A 12,085-nucleotide genomic window follows, 5' to 3' on the forward strand; every position below is an offset into this window, starting at 1 on the left:
ATTCTTCCCCCACTGTGGTTGACAGGGCCCTCAACCGTGTCCGGCCCATTTCCCGCATTTCTACCCTGACCCCTTCTCTTCCCTCCCAGAACCGTGACAGGGTTTCCCTTGTCCTCACTTTTCACCCCATCAGCCTCCATATCCAAAGAATCATCCTCCGCCATGTCCAGCGTGGTGCCACTACCAAATACATCTTCCCCTCCCTTCCCCGTCAGCATTCCGAAGGGATCGTTCCCTCCTTGACACCCTGGTCCACTCCTCCATTACCCCCACCACCTTGTCACCTACCCACAGCACCTTCCTCTGCAATCGCAGGAAGTGTAATACCTGCCCATTTACCTATTCTTTCCTCACTATCCAAGGCCCCAAACACTCCTTTCAGGTGAAGCAGTGATTTACTTGTACTTCTTTCAATTTAGTATACTGTATTCGCTGCTCACAATGTGGTCTCCTCTACATTGGGGAGACCAAATGCAGATTGGGTGTCTGCTTTGCGAAACACCTCTGCTCAGTCCGTAAGCATGACCCCGAGCTTCCTGCCGCTTGCCATTTCAACACCCCCGCCCCCCCACCTCCCCCCCGCTCTCATGCTCACATCTCTATCCTGGGATTGCTGCAGTGTTCCAGTGAACATCAACGCAAGCTCGAGGAACAGGACTTCATTTACCGATTAGGCACACTACAGCCTGCCGGACTGAAGACTGAGTTTAATAATTTCAGAGTATGACAGGCCTCCCTTTTTATCTTCATTTTTAGTTATTTTTTCTTTATTTTATTTTAGTTTGTTCAAATAAAAAACAAAAAAACAGTTTGTTTCTACTGTGCCTACCCACTTTTTTTTAAATCTTTGTGCTTGGGGCCAGGGCTGTTTATTTTTCTGTCAATTGACACCCTCTCTGCACTAAATAAATGCAGCAGAGTTTTGGATGAGCTCAAGATTATATTCAAAATTTCTATCTGCAGTAACCTCCTAAATCACTTGAATGGCCTTTATTAGTGTGGATACATGCAAGGGAAAGAGGAAGACAAAAACTTTGATACGTAGAAGGGCCTAGCTCACTGCAAGATGGAGTCAGACAAAGCCCAGGGCAACTACATTTCCAAATGTCACAGACTGCAAAATTGTGTCAGGCACCTTCTTGCTATATTCACATGAAGTCACGTGAAGAATGGGTGAGAGTTTAGAGGACGCCTGGACCCATGTAGCTGTTACCCCTGCAGTGGTCAGCACCTCCAAGAGAGAGGAGACCTCTGGTGGGGAGAGGGTTTCCCGATACTGGCTTATTCGTGTGTATTTTTTTCCCCAGCACTGGGACACAGAAATGTGCAGCCTGCATCGAAGAGGACATTTATGAAGAACCTTTGTCTCTTTTGGATGCGAACTCTGTAAGTAAAAGTTCACAATGATTTGAATGCTATAAACAATGAACTTTATAAGAATTGCCTGAATCTCACTGTGGGGACTATCAGCTAGAACTCAGAATGGATTCATTAACAAAACCCTGCATAAATGCTCCAGTCGATGTCTGAGACTAGTTGTCAGATACAGTGACCTTTTTCCACTAGGACTGGATAGTGGAGATCATAGTAAGATGCTAACGGTTTGAGAGGAGAAGCCCATCTATCCTCATTATTCCATTGGTGCAACTCTTAACAACTCTGAATTCCAGATGTTGTTAAGAACCTGTTTAATTCCTGTTTGAAACCCATTGAACCTCCTTCTTCCACCACCTGTGCCAGTAATCTGTTCCACAAACTCACCACCTTTTAGTAAAACACTTCCTCCTGCATTTCCTAGTTTCTTTTGTTCTCTCTAATATGTAAAGATCATTATGCATTATGGAGCAAGCAGGTTGAAAGTAATGTTAGTCTGCAGCTGGAGTTCAGGGCTATGCTCTCTCCCCTCCTTGCTTCATGAACCTGCCTCTCCCTATCTCTGTCATTTCCTCCAGTCCTGTAGACCCCTTCCTCAAACAGTGGGTGGCACAGTGGCGCAGTGGTTAGCACCGCAGCCTCACAGCTCCAGCAACCCGGGTTCAGTTCTGGGTACTGCCTGTGTGGAGTTTGCAAGTTCTCCCTGTGACCATGTGGGTTTTCGCCGGGTGCTCCGGTTTCTTCCCACAGCCAAAGACTTGCAGGTTGATAGGTAAATTGGCCATTGTAAATTGCCCTTAGTGTAGGTAGGTGGTCGGAGAATTGAGGAAAGGTGGGGATGTGAGAGGGAAAATGGGATTAATGTAGGATTAGTATAAATGGGTGGTGGTTGGTCGGCACAGACTCGTGGGCCGAAGGACCTGTTTCAGTGCTGTATCTCTCTATAACTCTAAACTCTCCTCTGACCGCTTGAGCACGCCCTAACCACCCAGTCCTCCTTCAGCCCATTCGCAACTGTTGCTTATGCCTCACGCTTTGTAACTCCCTCCTTAAACCTCTCCACCCCTCTACCTCCATTTCCTCCTTTAAGATTCTCCTTGTTATCTACTTTGACCAAGCTTTTGATTATCATCCTGATTATTCCTCCTTTGGCTCGGTGTTCGTTTTCCTGATTATGCCCCTCTGAGCCCCTAAGAACATGTTTCTCTATTAAAGATATAAATGCAGGGTGTTGTTTGGCAAAAGAAAGATAAGAGAATGCTGTTTGGAGCCAGGATTACCCAGCTTCCATGCAGAGTTTGAAAGGGAGTAGAATGGTTGGGCCTGTCACCTTTTTTTCTCCCTCTGTTGCTGGTGTTGTTCCATCACTGGAATGGGGGAAATCACAGGGCACAGCCCCCATGTCCCATCACTGGAATGGGGGAAATCACAGAGCAAGCCCCCATGTCCCATCACTGGAATGGGGGAAATCACAGAGCACAGCCCCCATGTCCTATCACTGGAATGGGGGAATTACAGGGCACAGCCCCCATGTCCCATCACTGGAATGGGGGAATCACAGGGCACAGCCCCCATGTCCCATCACTGGAATGGGGGAATTACAGGGCACAGCCCCCATGTTCCATCACTGGAATGGGGGAAATCACAGGGCACAGCCCCCCTGTCCCATCACTGGAATGGGGGAATCACAGGGCACAGCCCCCATGTCCCATCACTGGAATGGGGGAAATCACAGAGCAAGCCCCCATGTCCCATCACTGGAATGGGGGAAATCACAGAGCACAGCCCCCATGTCCCATCACTGGAATGGGGGAAATCACAGGGCACAGCCCCCATGTCCCATCACTGGAATGGGGGAATTACAGGGCACAGCCCCCATGTCCCATCACTGGAATGGGGGAAATCACAGAGCACAGCCCCCATGTCCCATCACTGGAATGGGGGAAATCACAGGGCACAGCCCCCCTGTCCCATCACTGGAATGGGGGAATTACAGGGCACAGCCCCCATGTCCCATCACTGGAATGGGGGAAATCACAGAGCAAGCCCCCATGTCCCATCACTGGAATGGGGGAATTACAGGGCACAGCCCCCATGTCCCATCACTGGAATGGGGGAATTACAGGGCACAGCCCCCATGTCCCATCACTGGAATGGGGGAAATCACAGAGCAAGCCCCCATGTCCCATCACTGGAATGGGGGAAATCACAGAGCAAGCCCCCATGTCCCATCACTGGAATGGGGGAAATCACAGAGCAAGCCCCCATGTCCCATCACTGGAATGGGGGAAATCACAGGGCACAGCCCCCATGTCCCATCACTGGAATGGGGGAAATCACAGAGCACAGCCCCCATGTCCCATCACTGGAATGGGGGAAATCACAGAGCACAGCCCCAGGCTCAACTATGGGTTCTGTTACTAAGAGAGATGTCGGCAGGATAGAAGGAGCTTTAATCTGCTCACCATAGTCTGACCTAGAACTGTTTGTTGATATGAAGATACCCATATTGGAAAGTCACTATGATATTGGGTACTGGTACAGTGTTGAAGTAGATTAGGTTAATTGGGTTTTCCTAGGAAAATGTTATCAAGCTAAGTAACAGCACTGCAAGAGCTTGGTTTTTCTCAGTAGAAGTTTACTGACTTCGTAGAATTGGTAATTCTGCTGTACGTGCAGTACTTGAGATAAGCTATTCAGCCTATCCTGCCCAGTCCTTCTAGAGTCCTGTACGCCACTGTTGATCTTCCTAGACTTAGAGAAGATGTTTCCACTTGTGGAGGAGATCAAAACTAGTGGCTATAAACATCAGATTAAACATATGAAGAGAATTCAGAATAGAGTGGTTGAAATGTCGAACTCATTACCACATGGAATAGTTGAGGTTAATAGCAGAGATGCGTTTAAGGGGAAGTTAGATAAACCCTTGAGGGTGAAAGGAATAGAATGATATGCTGATAATTAGATGAAGTAGGGTGGGAGGAGGCTAATGTGGAGCTTACACACTGGTATATTCCATTTGGGCCGAATGTATAATACTCTGTTGGAAAAATATCAAGCAGTGCTTTTAATACCTTTCTCAGTCACAGTTACCCTCCTTAGCAGGTATTGATCCTGCTCACTGTACAAAATAACCTGAGCAAGTTCCTGGAAACAAGAACTCATTGTTGTATTCTTCTTCCCGCCTTTAGGCTTTCCCGGACAATGCAGCTCGCAGGGAACTGGACAATCTGCCTGCAGTTTGCAACAATGAGAGCTGCCCATGGAAGGGCACCATCAAGGAATATGAGGTGAGAGGAAAGGAAGGCGGCAAATTTTAAATGAATACTGAAACGTTTGGAACTGGGCAGCAGGTCTGATGGCATCTGAAGGAAAGGGGTCCTCAGCTGTCATTGTAAACATTGTTCAAGGCTGGAGGACGGACTAACGGGCAGAGTTCCTACTCCTTATTACTATCCAGTGTATCGTACCGGAATACTTAGTGTGTGGACATTGGCTGAGGTTAGGACTGGGCTTGGCCATAATGTCCCTCCGTTCCCTTCCATGAATCACTTGCTAACATTCGCTGTCAAAGGCCACAGAAGAAGAATGGCCACTTCACCCCCACTCTGAAACATCCTGGGCAAATGGCATCTATGAAGCTTTAAACCAGTAGGAACTTTTAAGAAAGGAGAAAAATTGGGTGAAGGAGGAAAAATTGTAAACTAGAACAACTTATGACTGTTGCAAGGTTCATAGTACAGCAGGGAACCAAGCTGAATATAGAAAGTATAGAGGAGATCTAAAGGAATCTGAAGGGAAAAGAGAGTGAATGAGAATAGAACAGCGGCTAACATAAGGACGCGTAAGTAGTAAAAAGATAGACTGATTTGGAACCCAAAAAAAAGAGATCTTCTTGCAAAGGGAATGTGGAGGCAGATGACATGGCTGGGGTAATAAATGAGTATTTTGCTTGTCTTCACCAGATGCTGTCAATGTAGCAGTAAAGGAGGAGGCATTAGTGCGATTGAATAGGATAAAAATAGCTAGAGGGGATACATAAAAAGAATGGCAGTGCGCAAAATAGCAGTCACCCAGTCTGGATGGGATGCATGCCAGGTTACTGAGGGAAGTCAGGGTGGAAATTGCAGAAACTGTGGCCACAATCTTCCAATCATCCTTGGATATGGCATTGATGCCAGAGGACTGGAGGATGTTAAATGTTACACTCCTGTTCAAAAAAGGGAAAAACTGGAAACTACAGGCCAGGCAGCCTAGCATCATTGGTGTGAAAACACAAATCTGGGGCAAAATCAATTGGCATTTAGAAAAGTAATAAATGAAAGTAGGCCTGGATTTGTTAAAGGTAAATTGTGTTTGATTGACTTGATTGAGTTCTTTGAAGTAATGGAGAAAGTTGGTGCTGTTTATATGGGCTTCCAAAAGGCATTTGACATAATAGATGTGGTCACAAAATAAAAGCCCATGGGATTAAAGGGACAGTAGCTGCATGGATACAATATTAGCTAAGGGGCAGAAAGCAGAGAGTAGTGGTGAGTGGTTGTTTGTCACACTGGTGGGGAATATACAGTAGTGTTCCCCAGGGATTGGTGACATTACCATAAGTCTTTTTGATATCTATTAATGACCTGGACTTGGGTATACAGGGCATAATTCCAAAGTTTGCAGAAGATATGGACCTCAGAAATGTAGTAAACAGTGAAGAGAATAGTAACAGAGTTCAGGCGGACATAGACTGGTGAAATGGGCAGAGACATGGCAGATGAATTTCAATGCAGAGAAGCGTGAAATAATACTTTTTGGTTGGAAGAATGAGGAGAAGCGATATAAACTAAACGGTGGTACAGGAACTGAGAGACCTGATGGTGTATGTACACAAATGAAGGTATTAAATGAGTATTTTGCTCAGACAAGTTAAGAAGGCTGTTAAAAAGCCATAAGAACATAAGAAATAGGAGCAGGAGTAGGCCATTCAGCCCCTCAAGCCCGCCCCACCACACAATAGATCTGTCCCAAGCCTCAACTCCTCTTTTGGGCCTGCTCTGCATAACCCTCGACTCCCCGAGATTTCAAAAATCTATCTACCTCCTCCTTAAATACATTTAGTGACCTAGCCTCCACAACTCTCTGAGGTAAAGAATTCCAGAGATTCACCACCCGCTGAGAGAAGAAATTCCTTTGCATCTCAGTTTTAAATGAGTGACCCTTAATCTGTAACTATGTCCCCTAGTTCGAGATTCTCCCACCAGTAGAAATATATTCTCAACATCTACCCTGTCAAGCCCCCTTAGAATCTTTTATGTTTCACCTCTCATTCTTCTAAACTCCAATTGAGTAAAGGCCTAACCTGTTTAGCAGTTCTTGATAAGATAACTCCTTCATCCTAGGAATCAGCCTAGTGAACCTTTTCTGAACTGCCTCCAATGCTAGTATATCCTCCCTTAAATACGGGGACCAAAACTGTACGCAATACTCCAGATGTGGCCTCACCAACACCCTGTACAGTTGTAACAAGACTTCCCTATTTTTAATATAAAAGCAAAATACTGCGGATGCTGGAAATATGCTGGACCCGAAACGTTATCTCTGCTTCTCTTTCCACAGATACTGCCAGACCTGCTGAGTATTTCCAGCATTTCTTGTTTTTATTCCCTATTTTTAAACTCTAACCGCCTAGCAATAAAGGCCAAAATTCCATTTGCCTTCCTAATTACTTGCTGCACCTGCATGCTAACTTTTTGTGTTTCATGTACAAGAACACCCAGATCCCTCTGTACTGCAGTATTTTGTAGTCTTTCTGCATCTATTAATAGAGGAATAGAATACAAAAACAAGGAAGTTATGCTAAATGTTAATAAATCACAGGAATAGGCCCCAGCTGGAGTATTGTGTCCAGTTCTGGGCACTGCATTTTAGGAAGGATGTGAAGGCTTTAGAGAGGGTGCAGAAAACATTTGTTAGAATGATTCCAGGGATGAGAGACTTCACTTATATGGAGAGATTTCACCTTCGAGCAGAGAAGGTTAAGAGGAGATTTGATAGTTACTCAAAATTATGAGGGGTTTTGATAGAGTTAATAAGGAGAAACTATTTCCAATTGGATGAAGGCCAGTAACCAGAGGACACAGGTGATTGGGAAAAGAATCAGAGGTGACAAGAGGAAACAATGGAGAAATACACTGAAGGAAATAAATTACAGGCTAGGGGGAAAAGGAGTGGAATTAATTGCATAGCTTTACCAAAGTGCTGGACTGAATGGTTGTCTCCTGTGCTGTATCATTCTATGATTCTAACTTGTGTTTACAAAATGACTTAACATAGAAAAATGCCCAGAGTGCTTCACAGATCTGCTAAATTGATGGCAAACCAAAGAAAGAAATATTAGAATGCTCAGAGGTGGGTTTTATAAGAGGAGGGAGAGGCAGCGAGGTTTAGAGACTGAATTCCAGCTCGAGAAGCCTAGTTGGCTAAGCAAAGCTGGGGATGTGCAAGAGTGCTGGGTGGGTTGGACTTGAAGTGGGATAGTGGGATAGCAGGTAATGGCTGCACAGGCAGAAAAGAGATGGGTGACCACCAGACGGAGTAGTAGGCGCAGGCAGGTAGTGCAGGACTCCCCTGTGGCCATCCCCCTCTCAAACACATATACCGCTTTGGATACTGTTGTGGGGGGGGGAGGATGACGTCCCAGGGGAAAGCAGCAACAGCCAAGTTCGTGGCACCACGGAGGGCTCTCCTACACAGCAGGGGAGGAAAAGTGTTGGAAGAGCTATAGTGATAGGGGATTCTATCGTAAGGGGTGCAGATAGGCGTTTCTGTGTCCGCAAATGAGACTCCAGGATGGTATGTTGCCTCCCTGGTGCTACGGTCAAGGATGTCTCGGAGCGGCTGCAGGACATTCTGAAAGGGGAGGGTGAACAGCCAGAGGTCGTGTTCCATATTGGTACTAACAGCATAGGCAGGAAGAGAGATGAGGTCCTGCAAAGTGAATATAGGGAGTTAGGCAGAAGGTTAAAAAGCAGGACCTCTAGGGTTGTAATCTCAGGATTACTCCCTGTGCCACGTGCTAGTGAGGGTAGGAATAGGAGGATTAGGCAAATGAATGCGTGGCTGAAGAGCTGGTGTAGGCGGGAGGGCTTCAGCTACTTGGATGATTGGGATCTCTTCTGGTGCAGAGGTGACCTGTACAAGAGGGACGGGTTGCATCTAAACTGGAGGGGGACCAATATCCTTGCGGGGATGTTTGCTAGCACTACTCGGTAGGGTTTAAACGAGTCTTGCAGGGGGGTGGGACCCAAAGTAGTAGTCTCTCAGATGAGATAGTTGAGGCAAATGTAGAGGTTAAAGCAAGCAAGTCCAGTAGTCCGGCCGGGCAGGGGCAGGACAGAGAGCGTGGAAGGTCTGATTGGCTAAACTGCATTTGCTTTAATGCAGGACGCCTTACAGGTAAGGCAGATGAACTCAGAGCATGGATCGGTACGTGGGATTGTGATATTATTGCTATTACAGAAACGTGGTTGAGGGATGGGCAGGAATGGCAGCTCAATGTTCCGGGGTACCGATCTTACCGGCGTGACAGAGGTGGAGGTAAGAGAGGAGGGGGAGTTGCACTATTGATTAGGGAGGACATCACGGCAGTACTTAGAGAGAATGTCCAGCGAGGCCATATGGGTAGAACTTAGAAATAAGAAAGGGGTGATCACTTTGATGGGATTATACTATAGGCCCCTCAATAGTCAGAGGGAAGTGGAGGAGCATATATGTCAGGAAATCACAGATAGGTGTAGGAATTATAGGGTTGTAATAGTAGGTGATTTTAATTTTCCTAATATTGACTGGGACTGCCTTAGTGCTAAGGGATCAGATGGGGAAGAATTTGTTAAGTGTGTCCAGGATAGTTTTCTGAAGCAGTATGTGGATAGCCCTACTAGAGAAGGGGTTATACTTGACCTCCTCTTAGGAAATGAGGATGGGCAGGTGGTTGATGTGTCAGTGGGGGAGCACTTTGGGACCAGTGACCATAACTCTATTAGCTTCAAGATAGTTATGGAAAAGGATAGGACTGGTCTTCAGGTTGAAGTCCTAAATTGGGGGAAGGCTAATTTCGATGGCATCAGACAGGAACTCTCAAAAGTTGAATGGGAGAGGTTGTTTACAGGTAAAGGGACGTCTGGCAAGTGGGAGGCTTTTAAAAGTGAGATAGGAAGAGTTCAGGGCCGAATGTTCCTGTTAGATGGAAGGGCAAGGCTGGCAAGTTTAGGGAACCTTGGTTGACGAGGGATATTGAGGGTCTGGTCAGGACAAAGGTATAGGCAGCTGGGATCGAGTGAGTCCCTCAAGGAGTATAGGGGATGTAGGACTACACTTAAGAAGGAAATTAGGAGGGCAAAAAGGGGCCAAGAGATTTCCCTGGCAGATAAGATAAAGGAGAATCCTAAAAGATTCTATAAGTATATTCAGAGTAAAAGGGTAGCTAGGGAGAGAGTAGGTCCCCTTAAGGTTCAATGTGGCAATCTATGTGTGGAGCCATGGGAAATGGGCGAGGTCTTAAATGAATATTTTACATCTGTATTTACCATGGAGAAGGTCATGGAAGCTAGTGAGTTCAAGGGAGGGAACACCGATATCCTGGAGCATATCAACATTACAAAGGAGGAGGTGTTGGAGATTTTGAAGGGCATTAAGGTGGATAAATCCTCAGGGCCTGACCAAGTGTATCCTAGGATGCTATGGGAAGCAAGGGAGGAGATTGCTGGGACCCTGGCGGAGATTTTTGTATCATCGTTAGCCACGGGTGAGGTACCAGAAGACTGGAGGATAGCTAATGTTGTGCCTTTATTTAAGAAGGGCAGCAGGGATAAGCCAGGGAACTACAGGCCGGTGAGCCTTGCATCAGTGGTGGGAAAGTTATTGGAAGGGATTCTGAGAGACAAGATTTATATGCATCTGGAAAGGCATGGTCTGATTAGGGATAGTCAGCATGGCTTTGTGCGTGGGAAATCATTTTTCACAAATTTGATTGAGTTTTTCGAGGAGGTGACCAAGAGGATTGACGAGGGCAGGGCATTGGACATTGTCTACATGGATTTTAGCAAGGCCTTTGACAAGGTCCCGCATGGTAGGCTGGTCCAGAAGGTTCGAACACATGGGATCCAGGGTGAGCTAGCAAATTGGATACAAAATTGGCTTGGTGATAGGAGGCAGAGGGTGGTAGTGGAGGGTTGTTTTTCAGATTGGAGGCCGGTGACCAGTCGTGTGCCGCAGGGATCATTACTGGGCCCTCTATTGTTTGTCATATATATTCATGACTTGGACGTGAATGTAAGGGGCATGATTAGTAAGTTTGCAGATGACACCAAAATTGGTGGTATAGTGGATAGTGAAGAAGGTTGTCTAAGGTTACAACAGGATATAGATCAACTGGGAAAGTGGGCAAGGGAGTGGCAAATGGAATTTAATGCAGACAAGTGTAAAGTGATGCATTTTGGGAAGTTAAACCAGGGCAGGACATATACAGTGAATGGCAGGGCCCTGGGGAATGTTGTTGAGCAGAGAGACCTTGGGGTGCAAGTACATAGTTCCCTGAAAGTGGCAACACAGGTAGACAGGGTGGTTAAGAAGGCGTATGGCATGCTTGCCTTCATTGGCCGAGGCATTGAGTACAAGTGTTGGGACGTCATGTTACAGTTGTATATGACATTGGTTAGGCCGCATTTGGAGTACTGTGTGCAGTTCTGGTGGCCGTACTACAGGAATGATGTGATTAAGCTAGAGAGGGTGCAGAAAAGATTCACAAGGATGTTGTCTGGTTTGGAGGGCTTGAGTTATAAAGAGAGATTGGATAGGTTGGGTCTTTTTTCCCTGGAGCGAAGGAGGCTGAGAGGGGACATGATAGAGGTATATAAAATTATGAGAGGCATAGATAGGGAAGATAGCCAGAGTCTGTTTCCCATGGTAGGGGTGACTAAAACTAAAGGGCATAGATTTAAGGTGAGAGGGAGGAGGTTTAAAGGGGATCAAAGGGGTAAATTTTTCACATAAAGAATAGTGGGTATCTGGAATGAGCTGCCTGAGGAGGTGGTGGAGGCAGGAACAGTAGCGACATTTAAGAGGCATCTGGACAGGTACTTGAATGAGCAAGGCATAGAGGGATATGGAATTAATGCAGGCAGATGGGGTTAGTGTAGATAGGCATTATGGTGGACGTGGTGGGCCGAAGGGCCTGTTTCTATGCTGTATGACTCTTATGAGTATACTGGTAGCAGAGTTTTGGATGAGCTGAAGTTTATAGGGGGTAGAAGATGGGAGGCTGACTAGCAGGGCAATGGAATAATTGAGTCTGGAGGTGACATAGATGTGGATGAGGGTTTCATCAGCAGGTGAGTGGGTGGTGGGTGTCTATGTCCTCCTGAACTCTGTTACTATCCTCTTCACTGTTTACTACATTTCTGAGTTTCATATCTTCTGCAAACTTTGGAATTATGTCCTGTATAGCATGTCCAGGGTGGTGGGCAGTGTTATGAAGGTGAAAGTAGGTAGTCTTTGTTGATTGAGAAGATATGGGGTTGGTAATGCAGCTCAAGGTCGAATAGGATGACAAGATTGGATCCTTGGGGGAATTCCCGAAGTGAAGGGGGTGGCCAGAGAACCCATTTCAGGAGATGCTTCAGCAGTACAAGTGGAACCAGATGATTTAAATTTTCATAAAACCTTC

At 46.1% G+C, this 12,085-nt stretch overlaps 1 protein-coding gene across 1 annotated transcript in view; it reads left to right on the forward strand.

The window, feature by feature from the left end:
* The first annotated feature begins 4,127 nt into the window (after positions 1-4,127).
* traf2b (Tnf receptor-associated factor 2b) overlaps positions 4,128-12,085 on the forward strand; it is a 37,527-nt gene continuing 29,569 nt past the window's right edge. Inside the window, exons 1-2 of the mRNA XM_068012835.1 lie at positions 4,128-4,258; positions 4,566-4,664. Of these exons, the coding sequence (XP_067868936.1) occupies positions 4,139-4,258; positions 4,566-4,664 (219 nt within the window). The 5' untranslated portion in view covers positions 4,128-4,138. The remainder of the gene's footprint in view (positions 4,259-4,565; positions 4,665-12,085) is intronic.

Source organism: Heterodontus francisci, chromosome 32 (genome assembly GCF_036365525.1).
Source record: "Heterodontus francisci isolate sHetFra1 chromosome 32, sHetFra1.hap1, whole genome shotgun sequence".
NCBI lineage: Eukaryota > Metazoa > Chordata > Chondrichthyes > Heterodontiformes > Heterodontidae > Heterodontus > Heterodontus francisci.